Consider the following 25,854-nt stretch of genomic DNA (forward strand, 5'->3'; position numbering starts at 1 on the left):
TCACTCCTCCAGCTACTTCTGATTGGGTCTGTTACACCAAAATGGCAGACCAAGGGATTAAGATTTTAATCATACAAGACTCAGATCCAGGAATCAGAAATATTTCCAGTCCAGTGTCTAGTCTCCAAATTGAGACAGGACTATGCCCTATTGTAGCAGGAAGTGGCCAGCACTGTTGCCCAGTTAGTTCCCTGAACTGGAACTGGGCAGGACTCTGGGGGGCTCCAGAGTACAAATCCTTTCTGTGTCCCCTGTTTCTTGTTTGTAGGATATAGGCTTCACTCAGCCTCCTTGACCTTCCTCCTTGACCTTCCCTGAGTTCCAAAGGGCAGATTCAAACAGTTGCTAATCAGGGAAGGGAGGGGATGCAAAAACAGGGGAGGAGCTGTCAACTAGTGGTACAGCCTTGGGGCAGGGTCCTGGTTCCACCTCAAGGAGTATGCATAACAATATCTTTGAGTTCTGCAGGAACTAAGGCCCCCACCCAGGTGAGGATGGTAACTTCAGGCTGAGTGCCAAGATTCCTGGAGCATTGTCCTGTTACGTCACTACCAACCGATCAGAAGAAAGTCACACACCCTGCAGCCCTCACCCCAAATTTTGCCTGCCTTTTCTGGGCCTGGTGATGACCATCCTGTTAGGCCTCCTGTTTGGCCCTTGTCTGTTTCAATTGCTTACAAGGTTCATCCCCCACAGGGTCCAACAGTTTCAACTAAACTGCTGTTACTACAAGGATGAATGCCAGTTTTGGGCACAGAATACCTCAATTTAGATCAGGTAGAGAGAGACTTCTACTCTACTAGGCAGGACTATGCCAACTCTCAGCAGGAAGTAGTTACAGAAGAAAGAGACCTCCACTCCAATTCCCAAGAATTATCTTGAGTATGAAGTCTCTCAGGGAGGAGTTGTTAGGGGAAACACTGAAACTGCCTGCCCTGGCCAGGCAACATAGTAACCACTTGCATGAGTTATCTTAAACAGGAGGTCCTGGTAAGGAATGCAGAACTAACAAGATACTACCAGCTGGAAGAATTCAGGAAAGGTAAAAAGGAGAGAGGAGACTTCAGTCTATATGTCCTGCCAACCTCTCAGAATCCTTCTCACTGGAATCCACCTTGGCTGAGCAGTGCGTGTGCCACCAGGAAGGACCCCGAGGCAGAATGACTGGCCAGAGACAACCCAGAAACTTAACCCCATTCCCATAAAACACGAGACCGTGAGCCATGTGGTGGAGCAGTCCTCCTGGGTTCCTTTACCCTTCTGCTCTCCACCTGGGTGCCCCTTCCCAAAAAAGTAGCTTGCTTTGTCAGCAAAAAATAAAATAAAAATAAACTCTGAGCAGAGAGCTCAAGTAAAACACAGGGGCCAATGCAACTTCCAGGAAATCCTGCTGAGATCTCAGGAACAAAGACAATATATTAATTTTAGTTTGAATGTACTGATTCACAGTGTGAGAATTAGCTCACTTACCTACAATTTCCATGTGTCAGTTAGGATTAGTGTCCACAGATAAGACTTGTTTTGACAACAACCAGCTAGGCAGGGTTTATAAGTGACTCAATCCAAATCTGAAATGACTAAAGCAGTTCATACCATTTTATTCACATTTAAACTCCACAGGAGCCAGAGATGAAGTGTCATCTTCTATTCCAAGAATGAAGTCTTCAGGTAAGGTCTCAGGTGCTATCTGAGCTAACTGGTCATCATAAGAACGAAGGGTCCATAATTTCTCTAATTCATACGTTTCTCTGGTTTCTGGAAGCATCAAATGAATCACCATGCTGCCTATCAAGGACAGATAAGACTTACAGTGAAGAAGCAGTTCATTTGCTTTTACCCTTGTGATCTCACAAACCTGTGACAGTTAGAACAGTGGTTCTCAAAGTGTGAACCCCAGATTAGCATTACCTGAGAACTTGTTAGAAATGCAAATTGTGGACACCATCCAGCAAAATACCACAGAAGTGACGCTGTGCTTTTCTCAGTGCATCATACAGGAGGTTTATGATATCAATATGTAACATTACTCGTGATGGGGTTTGCTTGGGAGACAGTCCTCCAAGGACTGTCTGCACAGCCTGTGAGCAAAACACTGACAGGCTTTTGTTCTGGACTATATTTTTAAGGATGTTGGCAAATATTCTCAGAACTGCTGTCTCCCTCTGGATCAAAGCACAAGTATGCTTACAGCAGTGGTTTTCAATAAGGGGCATTTTTGATTTTCACAGTTGGAGGGGTGGAGAAGAGAAGAACATCCTACAATGCACAGAATATTCCTCAGCACCTGAACTACCTGGCCAAAAATGTTAATAGTGGCAAGGCTGAGAAACCCTGACATATAGCCTTGGCCGAAAAAGTGTTTTCCACCAGAGCAAATGCAGGCCTGCTTCCTGCCCATTATAAAAGATGTAGATACCCTCATCTCAGGGCTCTTCTCTTAGAACTTCACAGGTGTCATCTGGTCCTGTGTTGCTCAGGGACCCTGGTGCAAAATGGTGCTTGATGCTGGCTACTACTGTTGCTGAGTAACAAACTGTGCTTCATCAAACCTTGACTAACTTGTTAGCTTACACATAAGATAAAATCTCAGACCCTTCACAGTTCTTCAGTTACTGTTTTTCCCTTTGTATTAACTATCTTTTGGGGAAATACTTTGAAACTATGTATTAATACCCAAATTTGTTAAATCTTTTCAAAATTCTAGTCCTCTGCTCTTGTCCTTCCCTGTGCCTAGAATGCCCTTCACCTTATCTGAGTTATTTAAGGCCGAGGTTATGTGTACCCCAAGGTGCCTTCCACCACCACTAGGGGATCTCTCCCATGTTATCCAATCCTGTTCTCCATCAGCTTTCTGACCTGTATGGCAACTTACATACATACCATGTGACATGAGGATTTCACATGTGAATAAGACCAACTAAGTTATAAGAAAACCTATTTAGACACACTTCAAAAATTGTATGCGGAGATAATAAGAACCTGCTGTATAAAAAAATAAAATTCTCAAGTTAAAAAGAAAAATGTATGTGGAGAAACACAGATCTCAATCCTTTTACAACTGAAAACAGTTCAAGATTAGTGCAATATCAAATATTTATCTGTAGAATGTGCCAAAATAACTTACCGAAGTCCACACAGAGCCAGTCATCTGTGTCCTTCCCTTCGATCTTAACATGAGGCTCACTTTTACATTTCAGGTATTTGTACTGAAAAAAACCAGATCACATATTAAAGGGGAAGAGGATAGGGGAAATCTCTGTTCTTATTGAGCGTCTGGGGGTATTTTTCTTGGTCTTAATTTGGCAAGTAACTTATTCATTCCTCACAGCTACACCATGCCCCTTAATATAAACATACGGAAACTTTTTTCCCCCTTAAATCTTACCCACCTCCTATACCTGTCTCCTGAATCCTCCTGCCCAAACCCTTCTGACAGGGCCAACTCACTCATTTACCAAGGTGCCTCAGAGGCAGGCCTAAACTCTCTCAATATCCACTTCTCACATACATCATCCCTTCTGTCCATCCCAGCTTCCTTTCCCTCTCAGGGGAGACAGATGCTGCCTTCCTGTTTTAAGGCTAGTCTTCTCAGTTTTAATGATTCCATCTCATCTACTTTCATGACAATGTTAATGGGATTTTATCATCCCATAATCTCTTTTCCCAGCAGATTTCATGAATGGTCTAAAACAACAAATCCACTAATGTTAGAAAAAAATACTATTACAAGACAAGGACATTATATAATGATAAAAGGGTCAACCAACCAAGATGACATAACAATTAGAAACATGCACCAAAAATCAGAGCTAACCCAGTAATATAGCAGACTCAATACCCCATTTGCATTAATGGATGGAGGATCAATAAGGAAATAGAGAACTTGAACAGCACTACAGACCAATTGAACCTAATGGACATTAACAGAACATTCTACCCAACAACAGCAGAATACACACTTTTCTCAAGTGCACGTGGAATATTCTCCAGGATAGATCATATGTTAGGCAACAAAACAAGTCTTAATAAATTCAAAGATTAAACTCATATAAAGTATTTCTGATCACAATGAAATGAACTAGAAATCAACAGAAGCAAAACTAGAAAATCCACAAATATGTGGAAATCAACTGTTTTATTACCTTAAACTGATCAAAGAAGAAATCACAAGGGAAATTAGAAAATATCTTGAGACAAATGAAGTTATAGAATGCAGTGAGAGCAGCAGTAAGAAGGAAATTTATAGCTGTATGTGCTTACATGAAAAAAATAGTCCCAAATCAACAACATGAATTTATACCTTAAAGAACTAGGAAATGCACCATCAAAAAATCGACAAATAATAAATGCTGGAGAGGGTGTGGAGAAAAGGGAACCCTCTTGCACTGTTGGTGGGAATGTAAATTGATACAACCACTATGGAGAACAATATGGAGGTTCCTTAAAACACTAAAAATAGAATTACCATATGACCCAGCAATCCCACTCCTGGGCATATATCCAGAGAAAACCATAAGTGAAAAAGACAAATGCACCCCAATGTTCACTGCAGCACTATTTACAAAAGCCAAGACATGGAGGCAACTGAAATGTCCATAGTTGGAGGAGTGGATAAAGATGTGGTACATATATACAATGGAATATTACTCGGCCATAAAAAAGAATGAAATAATGCCATTTGCAGCAACATGGACCTAGAGATTATCATACTGAGTGAAGTAAATGAGACATATCATATGATATCACTTATATGTGGAATCTAAAAAAATCGTACAAATGACCTTATTTACAAAACAAATAGAGTCACAGATATAGAAAACAAACTTATGGTTATCTGGGGGGAGGGGGGATAAATTGGGAGATTGGGATAGACATATACTGTAGATACTATATATAAAATATATAACTAATAAGAACCGACTGTAAGAACTAATAAGTATTGAGGGAACTCTACTCAATACTCTGTAATGACCTATATGAGAAAAGAATCTAAAAAAGAGTGGATATATGTATAACTGATTTGCTTTGCTGTACAGCAGAAACTAACAACACTGTAACTCAACTATACTCCAATAAAAGTTAATTTAAATAAATAAATGCTGGAGAGGATGTGGAGAAAAGGGAACCCTCCTACAGTGTTGGTGGGAATGCAACTTGGTACAGCCACTATGGAGAACAGTATGGAGGTTCCTCAAAAGACTAAATATAGAACTACCATATGAGAGACTTCCCTGGCAGTCCAGTGGTTAACACTGCAGGGGTGTGGCTTCAATCCCTGGGTGGGGAACTAAGATCCTGCACACCATGCGGCATGGTCAAAAAACCTACCTTAAGAGATATAGATATATAAAGATATAGATAGATATATAGATATAGATGTATATAGAACTACCATATGATCCAGCAAGCCCACTCCTGGGCATATATCCAGAGAAAACCATAACTCAAAAAGACACATGCATCCCAATGTTCACTGCAGTGCTATTTACAATAGCCAAGACATGGAAGCAACCTAAATGTCCATTGACAGAGGAGCGGATAAAGAAGATGTGGTACCTATATACAATGGAATATTACTCAGCCATAAAAAAGAAAGAAATAATGCCATTTGCAGGCACATGGATGGACCTAGAGATTATCATACTAAGTGAAGTCAGATAGACAAAGACAAGTATCATGATATCGCTTATATGTGGAATCTAAAAAAAAATGGTACAAATGAACTTATTTACAAAGCAGAAATAGAGTCATAGATTTAGAAGACAAACTTATGGTTACCGGGGGGGAAAAGCGGGGGATGGGGGTGGGCGGGGGTGGACAAATTGGGAGATTGGGATTGATACATACACACTACTATATATGAAATAGATAACTAATAAGGACCTACTGTGTATAGCACAGGGAGCTCTACACAATACTCTGTAATGATCTATATGGGAAAGGAATCTAAAAAAAGTGGATGTATGTATAACTGATTCACTTTGCTGTATACCTGAAACTAACACAACATTGTAAATCAACTATAGTCCAATAAATATTATAAAATAAAAAGAACTAGGATATGAACAAATTAAACTTAAAGCTGGCAGAAGGAAGAAGTCAATGACCAAATTAAAACAAAATAGACAAAAATCAATGAAACCAAGATTTCATTTTTCAAAAAGATCAACAAAATTGATCAATAAACCCCCAGATAACTAAAATCAGAAATGAGTGAGGAGACATTAGAGACACAACAAACTGGAAAACCTAGAATAAATGGACAAATTCCTAGAAACACACAACCTATCAAGACTGCATCATGAAGAAACAGAAAGTATGAATAGCCCTATTCAATAATAGCAACAGGATTGAGTCATTAATCAAAAACCTCCCAACACAATTGTATCTCAAACGAAAGGGTGGGGTATAGAGAAAAGAAGACACAGAGAAGAAGGAAGGAAAAAAACCTCCCAACAAAGAAAAGCCCTGGACCACACAGCTTCTTCACTGGTGAATTCTACCAAATACTTAAACATAAGCTCACATCAAATTTTGCTAAAACTCTTCCAAAAAACTGAAGAGGCGGGAACACTTCCTAACTTATTCTATGGGAGTAGCATTAACCTGATACCAAGACCAGACAAAGACCCTATAAGAAAACACTACAGGCCAATATCCTTGATGAATACTGATGGAAAACTCCTGAATGAAATACTAGCAAACCTAATTCAATACTGCATTCAAAAAATTATATATCAACACCACATGGGATTTATTTCTGGAACGTAAGGATGATTCCACATGAAAAAACCAATGTAGGGACTTCCCTGGTGGCACAGTGGTTAGGAATCCACCTGCCAATGTAGGGGACATGGGTTCGAGCCCTTGTCTGGCAAGATCCCACATGCCATGGAGCAACTAACCCCGTGCGCCACAACTACGAGAGCCTATGCTCTAGAGCCCATGAGCCACAACTACTGAGCCCACGTGCCACAACTACTGAAGCCCACGCGCCTAGAGCCTGTGTTCTGCAATGAGAAGCCACCGCAATGAGAAGCCTGCACACAGCAACAAAGAGTAGCCCCCACTTGCCACTACCAGAAACAGCCCACACACAGCAACAAAGACCCAACACAGCCAAAAAAATAGATTAATTTAAAAAATCAATGTAATAAACCACATTAACAAAATGAAAGACGAAAACCACAGGATCATTTCAGATTTATGCAGAAAAAGCATTTGACAAAGTTCAATACCCTTTCATGATAAAAACTCAACAGAGATAAGCAAAAAAAACCCAAACCTACCTTAAGGTAATAAAGGCCATACATGAAGAGCCCATGGAGATTAGCTATCATCATACTTGATGGCAAAAAACTGAAAGTTTTTCCTCTCAGATCAGGAACAACACAAGAATGCCCACTTTTGCCACCTTCTACTCAACACAGTACTGGAAGTTCTAGCCATGGCAATCAGAGCAAGGGAAAACAAAAGAAAAAAGTAACAAAATTGGATAGGAAGAAATAAAATTGTCTCAATTTGCAGATGACATGCTCTTTATACATAGAAAACCCTAGGGCTTCCCTGGTGGCGCAGTGGTTAAGAATCTGCCTGCCAACGCAAGGGACACGGGTTCGAGCCCTGGCCCAGGAAGATCCCACGTGCCACAGAGCGACTAAGCCCATGCACCACAACTACTGCGCCTGCGCTCTAGAGCCTGTGAGCCACAACTACTGAGCCTGCATGCCACAGCTACTGAAGCCCGTGCGCCTAGAGCCTGTGCTCCACAACGAGAAGCCACTGCAATGAGAAGCCCACACACCACAACGAAGAGTAGCCCCCACTCACTGCAACCAGAGGAAGGCTGTGTGCAGCAATGAAGACCCAACTCAGCCATCAATAAATAAATTAATTTTTTTAAAAAAGAAAGTATTTCTATTTACAATAGAATCAAAAAGGATAAAATACTTAGAAATAAACATAACCATGGAAGCAAGACTCGTACACTGAAATACAATAATCTGTATCCATGAATTGGAACACAATATCGTTAATACTTTATCTACAGATTCAATACAATCAATCTCTATCAAAATCCCAGTGACTTTTTTTTGTAGAAATAGAAAAATCCATCCTAAAATTTATATGTAATCTAAAGAGACCCCAAATAGCCAAAAACAATCTTGAAAGGGAAGAGCACAGTTGAAGATCTCAAGTTTCCTGATTTAAAAACTTACTACAAAGCTACAGTAATCAAAACAGTGATTAAGATAAACTTATAGACCACTGGAACAAAACAAAGAGCCCATATGGTCAAATGATTTTTCAACAAGGGTGCCAAGTCCATTCAATAGGGAAAGGCAGTCCTTTCAACAAATGGTGCTGGGAAAACTAGATTATCTACATGCAAGAGAATGAAGCTGGAGTCTTTACCAGACACCATCTACAAAAACTAACTGAATACCAAAGACCCAAACACGAAACCTAAAACTATAAAACTCTTAGAAGAAAACACAGTGGATAAGATTGGTTCAAGATGGCAGAGAAGAAGGACGTGCGCTCACTCCCTCTTGCAAGAGCACCAGAATCACAACTAACTGCTGAACAATCATCAACAGGAAGACACTGGAACTCACCAAATAAGATACCCCACAACCAAAGACAAAGGAGAAGCCACAATGAGATGGTGGGAGGGGCACAATCAAAATAAAATCAAATCCTATAACTGCTGGATGGTGACACACAAACTGGTGAACACTTATACCACAGAAGTCCACCCACTGGAGTGAAGGTTCTGAGCCCCACGCCAGGCTTCCCAACCTGGGGGTCCGGCAACAAGAGAAGGAATTCCTAGAGAACCAGACTTTGAAGGCTAGTGGGATTTGATTGCAGGACTCCAACACGACTGGGGGAAACAGAGTCCACTCTTGGAGGGCACACACAAAGTAGTGTGCGCATCGGGACCCAGAGAAAGAAGCAGTGACCCCATAGGACACTGAATCAGACCTACCTGCTAGTGTTGGAGGGTCCCCTGCAGAGGCAGGGGGTGGCTGTGGCTCACCGTGAGGACGAGGACACTGGCAGCAGAAGTTCTGGGAAGTATTCCTTGGTGTGAGCCCTCCCAGAGTCTGCTATTAGCCCCACCAAGGAGCCGGGTGGGCTCCAGTGTTGGGTCACCTCAGGCCAAACAGCCAACAGGGAGGGAAATCAGCCCCACCCATCAGTAGACAAGCGGATTAAAGTTTTACTGAGCTCTACCCACCACCAGTCCCTCCCATCAGGAAACTTGCACAAGCCTCTTAGATAGCCTCTTCCACCAGAGGGCAGACAGCAGAAGCAAGAAGAACTACAATCCTGCAGCCTGTGGAACAAAAACCACATCCACAGAGACACAAGATGAAAAGGCAGAGGGCCATGTACCAGATGAAGGAACAAGATAAACCCCCAGAAAAACAACTAAATGAAGTGGAAAGAGGCAACCTTCCAGAAAAAGAATTCAGAATAATGACAGTGAAGATGATCCAGGACCTCGGAAAAAGAATGGAGGCAAAGATCGAGAAGGTGCAAGAAATGTTTAACAAAGACCTAGAAGAATTAAAGAACAAACAAACAGAGATAAAAAATACAATAACTGAAATGAAAAATACACTAGAAGGAACCAATAGCAGAATAACTGAGGCAGAAGACAGATAAGTGACCTGGAAGACAGAATGGTGAAATTCACTGCCATGGAACAGAATAAAGAAAAAAGAATGAAAAGAAATGAAGACAGCCTAAGAGACCTCTGGGACAACATTAAATGCAACAACATTCGCATCATTGGGGTCCCAGAAGGAGGAGACAGAAAGGACCTGAGAAAATATTTGAAGAGATTATAGTCGAAAACTTCCCTAACGTGGGAAAGGAAATAGCCACCCAAGTCCAGGAAGCACAGAGAGTCCCAGGAAGGATAAACTCAAGCAGAAACACACCGAGACACATAGTAATCAAACTGACAAAAATTAAAGACAAAGAAAAATTATTGAAAGCAACAAGGGAAAAATGACAAATAACATACAAGGGAACTCCCATAAGGTTAACAGCTGATTTCTCAGCAGAAACTCTACAAGCCAGAAGGGAGTGCCATGATATATTTCAAGTGATGAAAGGGAAGAAGCTACAACCAAGATTACTCTACCCAGCAAGGATCTCATTCAGATTTGATGGAGAAATCAAAAGCTTTACAGAGAAGCAAAAGAGAATTCAGCACCACCAAACCAACTCTACAACAAATGCTAAAGGAACTTCTCTAAGTGGGAAACACAAGAGAAGAAAAGGACCTACAAAAACAAACCCGTAACAATTAAGAAAATGGTCATAGGAGCATACATATCGATAATTACCTTAAACATGAATGGATTAAATGCTCCAACCAAAAGACACAGGCTTGCTGAATGGATACAAAAACAAGACCCATATATATGCTGTCTACAAGAGACCCACTTCAGACCTAGGGACACATACAGAGTGAAAAGTGAGGGGATGGTAAAAGATATCCCATGCAAATGGAAATCAAAAGAAACCTGGAATAGCAATACTCATATCAGATAAAATAAACTTTAAAATAAAGAATGTTGGGGAGGGGGAAGGGTAAGCTGTGACAAAGCGAAAGAGAGGCATGGACATATAAACACTACCAGACGTAAGGTAGATAGCTAGTGGGAAGCAGCCGCATAGCACAGGGAGATCAGCTTGGTGCTTTGTGATGGCCTGGAGGGGTGGGATAGGGAGGGTGGGAGGGAGGGAGACGCAAGAGGGATGAGATATGGGAACATATGTATATATATAACTGATTCATTTTGTTGTAAAGCAGAAACTAACACACCATTGTAAAGCAATTATACTCCAATAAAGATGTTAAAAAAAAATTTTCAACCATATGCTGCCTACAAAAGATTCATTTCAGCTTTACAGACACACATAGACTGAAAGTGAAGTGATGGAAAAATACATTCCATGTAAATAAAAATAGAAAGAGAGGAGGGGTAGCTACACTTACATCTGACAAAATAGACTTTAAGCTAAAACTAACAAGAGGCAAATAAGATCACTATACAGTTATAAAGGGGTAAAAAATAAAATAAAATAAAATAAATTAATGTTATAAGAGACAAGGAAGGACACTACATAATGATCAAGGGATCAATCCAAGAAGAAGATATAACAATTATAAATATATATGCACCCAACAGAGGAGCACCTCAATACATAAAGCAACTGCTGACATCTATAAAAGAAGAAATCGACAGTAACACAAAAATAGTGGGGGACTTTAACACCTCACTTAAACCAGTGGACACATCATCCGAACAGAAAATTAATAAGGAAACACAAGCTTTAAATGACACAATAGACCAGACAGATTTAACTGATATTTTTGGACATTCTATCCGAAAACAGCAGATTACACTTTCTTCTCAAGTGCACACGGACAATTCTCCAGGATAGATCACATCTTGGGTCACAATTCAAGCCCCAGTAAATTTAAGAAAATTGAAATCATATCAAGCATCTTTTCTGACCACAACGCTATGAGATTAGAAATCAATTACAGGGAAAAAAACGTAAAAAACAAACACATGGAGGCTAAACAATACGTTACTAAGAGATCACTGAAGAAATCAAAGAGGAAATGAAAAAATACCTAGAGACAAATTACAACGAAAACATGAAGATCCAGACTATGGGATGCAGCAAAAGCAGTTCTAAGAGGGAAGTTTATAGCAATACAAGCCTACCTCAAGAAACAAGAAAAGTCTCAAACTAACCTTACACCTAAAGGAACTAGAGAAAGAAGAACAAACAAAACCCAAAGTTAGCAGAAGGAAAGAAATTGTAAAGTTCAGAGCAGAAATAAATGAAACAGAAACAAAGAAAACAATAGCAAAGATCAATAAAACTAAAAGCTGGTTCTTTGAGAAGGTAAACAAAATTGATAAACCACTAGCCAAAAAAAGGGAGAAAAAGAGGGAGAGGACTCATATCAATAAACTTAGAAATGAAAGAGAAGTTGCAACAGACACCACAGAAATACAAACCATCCTGAGAAACTACTACAAGCAACTCTATGCCAATAAATTGGACAACCTGGAAGAAATTGACAAATTCTTAGAAAGGTATAACCTTCCAAGAGTGAACTAGGAAGAAATAGAAAATAAGAACAAACCAATCACAAGTAATGAAATTGAAACTGTGATTAAAAATCTTCCAACAAACAAAAGTCCAGGGCCACATGGCTTCACAGGTGAATTCTATCAAACATTTAGAGAAGACCTAACACCCATCCGTCTCAAACTCTTCCAAAAAATTGCAGAGGAAGGAACACTTCCGAACTCATTCTATGAGGCCACCATCACCCTGATACCAAAACCAGACAAAGATACTACAAAAAAGGAAAATTACAGACCAATATCACTGATGAATATAGAGGCAAAAATCCTCAACAAAATACTAGCAAACAGAATCCAACAACACATTAAAAGGACCATACACCATGATCAAGTGGGATTTATCCCAGGGATGCAAGGATTCTTCAATATACACAAATCAATGTGATATACCATATTAACAAATTGAAGAATAAAAACCATATGATCATCACAATAGATGCAGAAAAAGCTTTTGACAAAACTGAACACCGATTTATGATAAAAACTCTCCAGAAAGTGGGCATAGAGGGAACCTACCTCAACATAATAAAGGCCATATATGACAAACCCACAGCCAACATCATTCTCAATGGTGAAAAACTGAAAGCATTTCCTCTAAGATCAGGAACAAGACAAGGATGTCCACTCTCACCACTATTATTCAACATAGTTTTGGAAGTCCTAGCCATGGCAATCAGAGAAGAAAAAGACATAAAAGGAATACAAATTGGAAAAGAAGAAGTAAAAGTGTCACTGTTTGCAGAAGACATGATACTATACATAGAGAATCCTAAAGATGCCACCAGAAAACTACTAGAGCTAATCAATGAATCTGGTAAAGTTGCAGGATACAAAATTAATGCACAGAAATCTCTTGCATTCCTACACACTAATGATGAAAAACCTGAAAGAGAAATTAAGGAAACACTCCCATTTACCACTGCAACAAAAAGAATAAAATACCTCGGAATAAACCTAACTAGGGAGACAAAACACCTGTATGCAGAAAACTATAAGACACTGATGAAAGAAATTAAGATGATACAAACAGATGGAGAGATATACCATATTCTTGGATTGGAAGAATCAATATTGTGAAAATCGCTATACTACCCAAAGCAATCTACAGATTTGATGCAATCCCTATCAAATTACCAATGGCATTTTTTACAGAACTAGAACAAGAAATCTTAAAATCTGTATGGAGACACAAAAGACTCCGAATAGCCAAAGCAATCAGTCTTGAGGGAAAAAAATAGAGCTGAAGGAATCAGACTCCCTTCAGACTACACTACAAAGCTACAGTAATCAAGACCATACGGTACTGGCACAAAAACAAACATATAGCTCAATGGAACAGGATAGAAAGCCCAGAGATAAACCCATGCACCTATGGTCAACTAATCTATGACAAAGGAGGCAAGGATATACAATGGAGAAAAGGCAGTCTCTTCAATAAGTGGTGCTGGGAAGACTGGACAGCTACATGTAAAAGAATGAAAGTAGAACACTCCCTAACACCATACACAAAAATAAACTCAAAATGGATTAGAGACCTAAATGTAAGAGTGGACACTATAAAACTCTTAGAGGAAAACATAGGAAGAACGCTCTCTGACATAAATCACAGCAAGATCTCTTTTGATCCACCTCCTAAAGTAATGGAAATAAAAACAAAAATAAACAAATAGGACTTAATGAAACTTAAAAGCTTTTGCAAAGCAAAGGAAACTACAAGCAAGACGAAAAGACAACCCTCAGAATGGGAGAAAATATTTGCAAACGAATCAACGGAGAAAGGATTAATCTCCAAAATATATAAACAACTCATGCAGCTCAATATTAAAAATACAAACAACCCAATCCAAAAATGGGCAGAAGACCTAAATAGACATTTCTCCAAAGAAGACATACAGATGGCCAAGAAGCACATGAAAAGATGTTAAACATCACTAATTTTTAGAGAAATGCAAATCAAAACTACAATGAGGTATCACCTCACTTTGGTTATAATGGGCATTATCAGAAAATCTACAAACAACAAATGCTGGAGAGGGTGTGGAGAAAAGGGAACCCACTTGCAGTGTTAGTGGGAATGTAAATTGATACAGCCATTATGGAGAACAGTACAGAGGTTCCTTAAAAACTAAAAATAGAATTACCATATGACCCAGCAATCCCACTACCGGGCATATTCCCAGAGAAAACCATAATTCAAAAAGACACATGCACCCCAATGTTCATTACAGCACTACTGACAATAGCCAGGACATGGAAGCAACCTAATTGCTCATCGACAGACGAATGCATAAAGAAGATGTGGTACATATATACAATGGAATATTACTCAGCCATACAGAGGAACGAAATTGGGTCATTTGTAGAGACATGGATGGATCTAGAGACTGTCATACAGAGTGAAGTAAGTCAGAAAGAGAAAAACAAATATTGCATATTAACGCATATATGTGGAATCTAGAAAAATGGTACAGATGAACTGGTTTGCAGGGCAGAAATAGAGACACAGATGTAGAGAACAAACGTATGGACACCAAGGGGGGAAAGTGGAGGGGGCAGGTGGTGGTGTGATGAATTGGGAGATTGGGTTTGACATATATACACTAATATGTATAAAACAGATAACTAATAAGAACCTGCTGTATAAAAAAATAAAATTCTAAAATTCAAAAAAATAAAAACATAAAGTAATCCAAAAAAAAGAAAAACAAAACACAGTAGAAAAGCTTCATGACATTGGATTTCATTCACAATGATTTCCTGGATATGAGACCAAAGGCAACAGGAGAAAAATTTAAAACTTTGGTGCATTAAAGGACACAATGAACAGAGTAAGAAGGCAACCTACAGAATGGGAGAAAATATTTGCAAATCACATAGATGATACGGGATTTATATTCAAAATATACAGAGAACTCCTACAACTTCACAATAAAAAAAAAAACTCGATTAAAACATGGGCAAAGGACCTGAATAGGCATTTCTCCAAATATACACAAATGGCTAATAACCATGAGAAAAGATGCTCAACATCACTAATTTAGGGAAATGCAAATCAAAAGCACAACAAGGTACCACTTCACTCTCATTAGGATTACTATCAATATTATCAACAAACCAGAAAATAACAACTGGTGAGGATGTAGAAAAATTGGAACCCTCGTGCACTGCTGGTGGGAATGTAAAGTGGTGCAACTACTGTGTAAAAGTGTGATGGTTCCTCAAAAAATTAAACACAGAATTACCATGATCTGGCAATTCCACTTATGAAATTAAAAGCAGGGATCTGAACAGGTATTTCTACACTCGTGTTTATAGCAGCATTATTCACAATAGCCAAAAGGTGGAAGCAGCCCAAATGCCCACCAATGGGTGAATAAGATAAAATGTGGTATATACATACACTGAAATAATCAGTCTTAAAAGAAGGAAATTCTGACACATGCTACAACACAGATGAACCTTGAAAAATATTATGCTAAGTGAAATAAGCCAGTCACAAAAGGAAAATTAGAGTATGATTCCACTCAAGGAGGTACTTATTAGTGTAGTCAAATTCAGAGACAGAAAGCAGTATGGGGGACGCCAGAGGCTGGGGGAAGGAAGAATGGGAAGTTATTGTTTAATGTGTACAGAGTTTTTTGCAAGATGAAAAAAGAAAAACGTTCTGGAGATGGATAGTGGTAATGGTTGCACAACAATGTGAATGTAATTAACATCACTTAACTGTACACCTAAAAATGGCTAAAATGTTCAGTTTTGTAACGTATATTTTACCATAAACAAAAACAAAACTTTCTTGACCTTGCATTTTTCTCCCTCATCTAAAATTTTTGCAAAAGGAATTTCTATTCCCCTCCCTTGCTCTTCCACAGAAACTTTCTCTGAAAAACCTCTCATTCTTTTTATATCTCCAAGTCCAATGGTCACTTCTAAGTCTTACTTACTCTGTCTTACTATTACATCTGACAGAGACCCTAGGATCCTGCCTTTTAACTTCTCCATGCCCCCCTAGTTCTCTTACTCTCCAACTACCCCCTCTTTTTGAATCTTCCTTTGTTCTGCCATGTTGCACCAGGGTTTTGTTCTCAGTCCCCTTATTTTACCACCCTTCTCTAGGCAATCCCAGCTATTCTTTTGGTCTTAACTGTTCCCTCTCTGACCAATTTTCAACAGGGTGAAAGAAGTATGTTCCCCTCTAAAGTGGTATCAGAATCAGCTTCCAAGTACACTTTCTTCCTCATTCTGATTCCTATTCAGTCTAGTTGGAAAATGAACTTCCTTCTCTTTCCTCAACTAGACCTGTGAATTTGGAGGGTAAGAACTAAATCTTTTTCATTTTTGTCTTCCCAATACCCAGCACCGTGCCTGGGAACACTGGACATGCTCAAACATTTGAATTAAACTCTAGGCCAGCACTATCCAATAGAAGTTTCTGTAACTATGGAAATGTTTTATATTTGTGTCCAGTATGGTAGCCATTAGCCACATGTGGCCACCAAGCACCTGAAATGTGGCTAGTACAACTGAAGAACTGAATTTTTAGTTTTATTTTATAATTACATAGCCACATGGGGCTAGTGGGTGTCACACTGGACAGTTTTGCTCTAGAAATCCCTCTGGGTTATACTGTCTTCTAGCCTGCCTCAGGTAATTTTTTTTTTGTATTATTTTTCTTGTCACAAGAGACAAGAATGTAAAATATCTTGACCCACTAAGGCTAGATATTGGTCCCCATAATGTTCACTATCAAAGAACATAAAACACTCATGCAAAAAAAAAAAAAAAACACTCATGCAAATTCTAAAAATCTGGGCTTCTTATATAATCTTAGGGTTTAGTTTTTAAATGTTGCTCTTCCGCCTGATGCATTGACACTATTCCATTAAGTTAAAGGTCCCAAAGAAAAAGAAAGCATCCTACCATTTTCACAATGTAGTAGGCCATGGCATGTAAGTGTCGAGTAGAAGTTCCACTACCAATTACAAAGTAATCTGTATATTTCATTTCTGGAGGAACCTTGATGACACAAATGTCTCTGGCATTTTCTTGCCTCAGAAGTGAAACCAGCATATCGATGTCAAACTTGGGACCAGTATGATCTGAAATGCACAGAGATCTGCTTTTGTCAGGTGGCCAAGTAAAGACAGACACGATATGCACCCAGAGATGCGGGCAGCTGACAGTGAAACCATTCCTCCATGAAGGTGTTTAGGCCTCCTGGAAGTTGAAGCTGGGCACTGGTTTCATACAGCACTGCTCAACTTATGGGAAGGGTGCGCAGGTCACAGACAGCCACCACACACATCCTCTCCTATTAGCACATGCAAGTAGAACCAGACATCAGCAACGATGGCTTTCTGTTCTAGTACCTGAGGAAATGAGTAACACAGCTCAAGCAGAGAACTGCTATTCAAAGAGAGGAGGGCTTCCCTGGTGGCACAGTGGCTGAGAGTCCGCCTGCCGATGCAGGGGACACGGGTTCGTGCCCCGGTCCGGGAAGATCCCGCATGCCGCGGAGAGGCTGGGCCCGTGGGCCATGGCCACTGAGCCTGCGCATCCGGAGTCTGTGCTCCGCAACGGGAGAGACCACAACAGTGAGAGGGCCGCGTACCGCCAAAAAAAAAAAAAAAAAAATCAAAGAGAGGAAAACGGGAATTCCCTGGTGGCTCAGTGGTTAAGAATCCACCTGCCAATGCAGGGGACACGGGTTCGAGCCCTGGTCCGGGAAGATCCCACCTGCTGCGGAGCAACTAAGCCTGTGCACCACAACTGCTGAGCCTGCGCGCCACGGCTGCTGGGCCTGCGTGGCACAGCTACTGAGGGCCGCGTGCCTAGAGCCCGTGCTCTGCAACAGGGGAGGCCACCGCAGTGAGAATGCCGCGCACCACAGCGAAGAGCCGCCCCCGCTCGCTGCAACTAGAGAAAGCCCATGCGGAGCAACAAAGACCCAACACAGCCAAAAAACATAAAATAATAATAATGGTTAATATAATAATTTTAAAAAGGGGAGGAAAACCGGAGCACAATTTGGGGAGGTGGTAATATTTTGGGGCACATTAAATTGAATTCCAGCCACAAAGGGTCACAGAACTAGAACTGTGAACTGGAAGGGCTCTTGGGTAGTATCTGTCCACAACCTTCATTTGAGAGAGAAACTGACAACTAGCTGAGTAATAAGTGTGTGGCCCCAAATCTACCAATCGGAGGGTTAAAATTTTAACAGCAATTCTCATTTTGAACTCTCGAGGTTTTCTTACAATGCCAGTTGGGTTATGTAACAACTGTCATCTGTGAAAACCGTTTTTTGTTTTTCCTCTAGAGATTTAGATATTCAGCTCTTCACCGTGGTGTATAAGAGCCTGTGGACTTAACAGCTCTCTTCAGTTCTAAAGCTGACTCCCAGGGCCCTAGTGGCTAACCTCTCCCTCTCATACTACATCCTTTCACAGGTGTGATCTGTTTACCACCTCTCAAGTTTCTAAAAGCTTACAATACTTAGAGGCTCTTAACTTGGCCCCATCTCCTATTAGCGCTTCTTACGCACCCCTGAGCCCCCAGACCCTGGCTCTTCCTCAGAATCCTCAAGCCCCAACATTCTCGACAAGTCCATTTCTCGGAACCCTAGACAAAGTGTGAAGGGGGATGAGGACGGTGAGGTGGTGATGCCAGGGGTCCGACGTGGCCGTTCGGACAGACGCCTGGGGTTTGGGAGACTTCAGTCCGTCTCTTGATCTCACTGTGAAATGCAAAGTTGGTGCCGACAACCTTTGCAGTCCCTTCCAGTTCTGCTCTGTAGGAGTTTTGTGACCCCATGAGAAATGCAAAAAGAGAGGAACTCATCCTCTTTAGCTGGGACCCGGCTCCCTCCTCCTCGCCCGTACCTCCGGTGCCTGACTCCGGGCGCCCCTCGCCGGCTGTTCCCTCCGCCCGCTCCTCCAGGCCCGGCCCGCCGTGCAGGCCGCGCGCTCGGTCGGGGGCCGGGCAGACCTCGCCGAGCGTCTGTCCCACCGGAAGCCGCCCCACGGACAGCATCCGAAGCCTGAGCCCCGCGGCCGCCGCGGGCCACGCTCCCGGGGAGAAGGCCCGGCGCCACAGCAGCACCCCGAGCCGCAGCGCCACGCAGCCCCGCGACCCCATCGCCGTCGCCACGCATCGACTCACGAGGCGGGGCTTAATGGGGCTCGAGCGGGCCTGCGGCTTACCATAGGCCAGGTCAACGCGGCAGGGCTTGGAAAATTGACGTCAGGAGCGTGGGCGTGGCCAGGGCCAGAAGGTGGGGCCGTGGGCGGAGTGGGAGGAGAAGGGTAACCCGACAGTGACCCGGAAGAATTTAGGGATTCGGGATTAGGTTTTGTAGGCGTCAAAGAACTAGAATTTCACTACACACTTTGCGTTCCCCTGCAGCATACTGACGCATTGTGTCTTCCTTGAATTGTTCTTATTTTTCCTTGATGTCTCCGTTCACTGGAATGTAAACAGCATGAAGGCAGAAATTTTTTTTTTTTATCTGTTCTCTCCACAGCACCTAAAGCTGAAAGTACGGAAATTGCTTCTGTTGATTAGACTGGAATTAGGACATAGCCCATTACCAAAGAAGTTGTCAAGATTCCCTTGCAAATTTGAAATCCCATGAGGAACATCTGTTATCTTCGGCGGGGGTTGGGTGGGAGGCAGAGATTAAGGACCATTTGGAAAACGTTCTTAGTAGGTCAGCCCTTCGGGGACACTTCCCGAATGGAGTTATTTTATGCTAATGGACTGCGCTGTGGCGCTCACCTCGGTGAGAATAAGGAATGCTGAGTTGCAGTTACAGTATTGAATCCTAGCATGTGAGAGCTGAAAGAGACCCAGGGAGGAAAAATGACTTGCCTGCGGCCAAGCTGGAACCAGCAGCTGTTTCTGTACTCCAGCCTGGTAACTTCTGAAAGGAAGAGGCTAGTAGAAGGGGGCAAATATCTCGGATGCCTGGAACAGTGCCAAGCACATAGTAGGTACTCCAAATGCTTGACACATTACTTAATTTCTTTTAAGGAAATAACTCCAAGCATTAATTTTTAAAATTAAAAACTACAGAAACTAATATGAGCACCTGTGTGTACCACCCAGAATATTCACAATTGCTTCGAGTTATTTTTGAAAATAAGAATAAAGTGGTACAGATAAAGTTAAGTCTCATCCTCTTCACTTCCATTTCCCCATAGGCATGGATTTGGTGCTTCTTCCAGCATTTGCCAACAGTTCTGCATTTCCACTATTTTTTCTGAACACCCCAAACCTGCTTTACCACCTGTATTTGCCATCTCATTTAATGGGTCATCATCCCCCCCCAAATCCCCTAAATTCTGGACTGCATTCACTGCAGGATCTTCCTGCAACAACTATTCCATTCTCAAATCCTGCTTATGCTACACCTCCAAAATACTTTTTGAATCCAACTTCTCATCTTCATTCCCACTGTTCCTTCCTTAGTCTGAGCCCTCAACAGCTTTTGGCGATTTACTGGGACAGCCTCCTACCTGGCTCTCCTGTCTCCAATCTGTCTCTACTCTTTCCATCCTCCATGCTGCCCGCTAAAATTATTTTAACCTCATCTGCTTTTTGCTGTTTTCCAAACACAAACCTTTCCATGCTGAGCTTTGCACATACTATTCCATTCCATTTTTTTAGAGTGCCCTTCTTCCACCTTTGCACATGACAAACTCAGAAACCCCTTCAGAAGCCCTTCCTCCCTTTGTTCATAAATGTCTTTAACATTTACCATGTTCGACTGGATGATAACCCGTTGGAAAAGACTTAGATTTATTTCCAGCTCTTCTGTTCACTCGCAGTGTAGGACTGAAGTGACTCAATCTCCCTGAGCCTTTTATTTATCGCCTCCTCTCAGCTCCTTCTCTAGCTCCTACAGAACTGCTGATGTGACCCCACAATATTTTGGACTTTCAAATACAAATATATGATACTGCTGACATTTACTCTAATCATCATCTCTCCTGTCTGGAAGCTCCCAGTGGGCAGGGACTATTCACCTTTCCCCTCCCTGCCTTAGCCCAGCACCTGGCACTGGAATGTTTCTTGGCCTTGGTGAGGGTCCTTGGGGAGGTCGTGAATCACAAGTCTACTCAGAATGACCCATTGTATGCAAACTGCACATCAATGTGAGAAGAAAGTACACCCTTCATTGTGAAGATGAGTACAAGTAGGGCTGGTAGCTTTCAGGTCCCTACCAATTCCTGTAGGCTGTGGGAGAAATGGTAGCCTGGGTGCCCAGAGGCCCAGCTCCAGATTGAGCAATGGTTCTGAGAGCTGAGGAAACAATGCTGCAAGAGGTGGGAATGTGAGCCTGCACTTTGGTCCAACAAACAGGCTCATTGCAGAAATGGTGGAGGAGGTTCTTCCCACATAGGAGCCTCCTAGTTGAGAGGCCCCTGGTGGGGCTCTGGAATGCCCTCAAACCACAGGCTCCACGCTTCCTGGGACACCAAGAATTCATCGCATTGTAGACCTCAATGCCCACTCCAGGTTGGACTCCCTGTCCTTACAGCACAGAGGGCATGACTGCCAAGCCAACAGAAAATACATGAGCAGGCAGGCAATGCAGACTCCATGCTCCACTGGGTGCTTGGGGCGAAGAGAGACAGACAGTGCCTACCCCTAGAGTTATAAAACAATGAGTCCCTGTTGCTGAACTTCTACTTAAAAGGATTTTCCCTCTTCCAATTAGGAGATCTACAAAGAGGAGGACAAAATAATTTTTAAATAGAAATACACAAACTTAGCATATCTAGAATTAATTAGATGTATATAAGAGGTAATTTTAATCCTAGCCCTTCCCTCTGCAAGGTCTCCTGAGGGCAAAAACAGTGCAAAGAGAATGGCAATCCGAGAAAAAGGATGAAACTTAAACGAGGCAGGGATATTCACCAACGGCTGCAACTGCCCAGTTGTGGAAGGCGCTGCCCTGTGAGGTTGGGAAGGGTAGCTGAGCTGGAGAGAAGTGGTCCCCACCTATTTAACGATAATGAATAACTAAAAACTGTGGCTCTTTGAATATTAGTCATTGAAGACACACATGACAAAAAGGTGTTGTGAATGAAACAACGTTTTTAAATAAAATTATATTGAATTGCAGTACATTCTTTGCAACCAAAAGGTCCAGAGACTAGGAAACACAGATACATAGTAAACCCATGCATGGGGTAAGCAAAGGTTGGACTTGATAAAATTCCTAGTCCCCAAACTATATGAATTCAATCATTCATTAAACAATGATGTGCCAGTTGCAGTGTTACGAGCCCCAGAGTCAAGTGTGGGTACACCAGGAAAGCTTGCTCAGCCTTTCTCTAGTTTAGCCTGCTCTGTTCTTCCTCTCTGTTCTCTTTGAAGCACATTCCTGAGGTACCTCTGCTGTCATCTCCCAAACCAGCACCCCTGCCCTCTCCGCAGTTCCTGGGTCTAGCTGAAGAGGACATTTCTCTGATTGCAACTTCCCACCTTCCTACCTTCCCATGAAGCTCCAGGAAACAAGTTCAGGAACCTCTTGGCTTTGCTGCTAACAGGACAAACAGGAGGCTCCTCAATTAACACACCAAGGATGTTATTAAGATCCACTAACTTAAAAGTCCTTGTGTGGACTTCCCTGGTGGCGCAGTGGTTAAGAATCCACCTGCCAATGCAGGGGACACGGGTTCGAGCCCTGGTCCAGGAAGATCCCACGTGCTGCAGAGCAACTAAGCCCGTGCACCACAAGTACTGAGCCCGCACATCTAGAGCCCGTGCTCCGCAACAAGAGAAGCCACCGCAATGAGAAGCCCACGAACCGCGACTAGAGAAAAGCCCGGGTGTGGCCACAAAGGCCCAATGCAGCCATAAATAAATAAATAAATAAATTTTAAAAAACCAAGGACTGAAAACAAAGTCCACGCTCAACAGCAGATGGCTCTGTTTTCAAGCGGGGGTATTTTGCATTTCTGAGAACCTCTCTAATGGGTAACAGCCTTTTCCCCAGAGTCTTCTTTTTTTTTAAATATTTATTTATTTGGCTGTGCAGGGTCTTAATTGCGGCCTGCAGGATCTTTAGTTGCGGCATGCGAACTCTTAGTTGTGGCCTACAGAATCTAGTTCCCTGACCAGGGATCTACTGGGAATGCGGAGCCTTACCCACTAGGCCCCCAGGGAAGTTCCTCCCCTGAGTCCTTACCAGGTTGGAAGAAAGACCTGTAAAAACTGCTTTTGTTAATTAACTTTAAGGACTTGGTGCTGACAAGCCTGGTCTCCAGAATCAGAGATTATGAGAAACTGCTGTTTTGGAATCATTTCAGTGAGAAAGGAACATCCCACTCATGCCTGAAGAACCGGAGGCATGTGGGTCATTCCACACTGAGAGCGGGTTTTGGTATCTCACCTTCTCTAGGAGCAGCACTTCAGATAAAGGGCTTTCAGAGACAATGCTCCACATTTATCTCAGCTTTGCATGTCTACTGACTGAGCAAGGCCATGGGTCTGCTTCTCAGCCCTGCTGGTAATCAGACGGTGAAGTTCCTAAAGGAACCTGAAGCAGTATTAACACCCAGACTACACAACCCTCTTGAATGAGTGACCAGTGACATCCCCAGCCCCCTGAACCTCCTCCGTGGTATTAAATAATGACTCAGAGGCTCTGTGGCCCTCCTGACCCCCAAAACCAAATCAGAGCCCCGCCACTCCATCCGGCCGACAAGTCCTTGAGTTGTTTTCTTTCAGCCCAAACCTCCTTTTGGATGAGCCTCTGATTTTTTCTGATCAGGTGTTGACGACCCAGTAAAGAATCGGCTCAGCTTTTCCTTATTTTGATCCCAGTCTTATGAGTTTCCTCCCTTTTGTTTATTGCAAGACTTGAGCAGATAAGTGTAACCCCTGACAGCTAACCTCCCAAGGGGTGGTTCAGAGCAAACAAGCTCTGCCTCCTCTGATTGGATCCCCAACGTGGGTTGCTTTCAGTCTGGGTGCCTGGAGGAGCTGAGGGGACACCTCACAGAGTGGTCAGGTGTGAGCCTGAGACCTCACCTTTACAATAGCGCACCTTTGGGCCACACCTGAGGACAGCAAGTGACAGTACACATTCATTCCCACTGTTGCAGCAGATCAATCCTCCTATCTCCTTGGTGGCTTCACAAATTCATGCCACAGAAGATTCTGAGAAGTGTAACCTTGAGTTTAGGAGCACTCCAGGCTGATCCATTCAGGCGTCTTAAAAGGCAGAGGGGCTTTCTCAGCTCCCTGGGAGTCCAGACATTGTGTGAGTGGTTTCTGGGGATCCTGCATTTCCTTCTGGCTCTCTTGGTCGTTATTTGCTACTGATGCAGCTGCTGCTGTCAGGATCAAGGAGACAACATCAAATGCATAGTCTTTTAGGGACCAATAACATTTCTAGCATTTGCAAGGCTTTACTATATTCATTTATTTATCCTAAACATACTTTTCAGCTACTATTTTCCAGGCACTGTTCTAGGTGCTGCAGACAGGATCCTTCGCCTCACGGGGTTTCCTTTCTGGTTGCGGAGACAAATAAACAACAACAATAACAACAAAAGCCAGGCAGTTACCGTCTGGTGGGATAAGTGCTATGATGGGCATATCATGGGCATGACAGGCTGCCATGGGAGCATTTAGTAGAACGACCTAACCCAGACTGGGTGGGTGAGGTCAGGGAAAGCTTCCTGTCTTGAAAGCAAACAAACAAACAAAAACCTAAGATTGAAAATCGTTGAAGCTAGATTAAGTCTTTATAGTGGTTTCTCTCTCCTTTTGTATGCACTTGAAACTTGCTACTTAAAAAAGTAAAAACAACACAACAGTAACAAACTCTGCTCACTGTTTTTGACTATAAGTATTATGATTCTCATTTCTAGAAGCTTCTGGGAAGAAGTCCTTTAGCCAATGTTGATGGTTTCTTATTCCCTTAACACACTTTCAATTTCCTCTTCTATAGCATTAAGTGTATGACACATAATAAATTTATGTTTTGTATCTGATCATTCCACTATCTTCAGTGGTTGCCAGCCCGACTCTTTTATCGTTTTTGCTGACTCATTCATGAAGGATTGTTTGCACATGTGTTTAGCAAGTTACTGTTTTGTTTTGCTTTGGTTTTTAAAATTTTATTTATTTTTGGCTGCGTTGGGTCTTCGTTGCTGTGCGCGGGCTTTCTCTAGTTGCGGCGAGAGAGGGCTGCTCTTCCTTTCAGTGCGCAAGCTTCTCATGGCGGTGGCTTCTCTAGTTGCGGAGCACCGGCTCTAGGCGCGCGGGCTTCAGTAGTTGTGGCACACGGGCTCAGTAGTTGTGGTTCACGGGCTCTAGAGCGCAGGCTCAGTAGTTATGGCGCATGGGCTTAGCTGCTCCACAGCATGTGGGATCTTCCCAGACCAGGGCTCAAACCCGTGTCCCCTGCCTTGGCAGGAGGATTCTTAACCACTGCGCCACGAGGGAAGTCCCTGCTCTTTCGTTTTTTAATTATGATCCCATGTTTCTTGAGGTTTTATCTGTGGAAATTCTCTAAAGCTTAGAGTTCCTAAAGAGAAAGTTTGTAGTGCTTCTGCCAGGTATATGGAGCCATTACTCACTCACCCAGGGCCACTTTAAATGAAATGTTTAACTATGAGTTGTTTTCAGTGTGAATACCAATTCT

At 42.2% G+C, this 25,854-nt stretch overlaps 1 protein-coding gene across 1 annotated transcript; it reads right to left on the reverse strand.

Moving 5' to 3' along the window:
- Positions 1–1,271: 1,271 nt before the first annotated feature.
- On the reverse strand, positions 1,272–19,346 carry MALSU1 (mitochondrial assembly of ribosomal large subunit 1). Its single transcript, XM_082846386.1, has 4 exons — positions 19,073–19,346; positions 17,112–17,290; positions 3,125–3,206; positions 1,272–1,785 (listed from the first exon to the last, which is right to left on the reverse strand). The coding sequence occupies exons 1-4, from the start codon at positions 19,326–19,328 to the stop codon at positions 1,598–1,600; spliced, it is 705 nt and encodes a 234-aa protein (XP_082702512.1). The 5' UTR covers positions 19,329–19,346; the 3' UTR covers positions 1,272–1,597.
- Positions 19,347–25,854: the final 6,508 nt, after the last annotated feature.

Source organism: Leucopleurus acutus (genome assembly GCF_964270905.1).
Source record: "Leucopleurus acutus genome assembly, chromosome: 9".
NCBI lineage: Eukaryota > Metazoa > Chordata > Mammalia > Artiodactyla > Delphinidae > Leucopleurus > Leucopleurus acutus.

Bases quoted from the DNA above. Each gene is read 5' to 3' on its own strand.
- MALSU1 (XM_082846386.1), bottom strand. From the start codon at position 19,328: ATGGGGTCGCGGGGCTGCGTGGCGCTGCGGCTCGGGGTGCTGCTGTGG. The intron at 17,291-19,072 runs GTACGGGCGAGG...TGTGCATTTCAG, and splicing joins CCCGGAGTCAGGCACCGGAG to ATCATACTGGTCCCAAGTTT. The intron at 3,207-17,111 runs GTAGGATGCTTT...GGTTTTTTTCAG, and splicing joins CCTACTACATTGTGAAAATG to TACAAATACCTGAAATGTAA.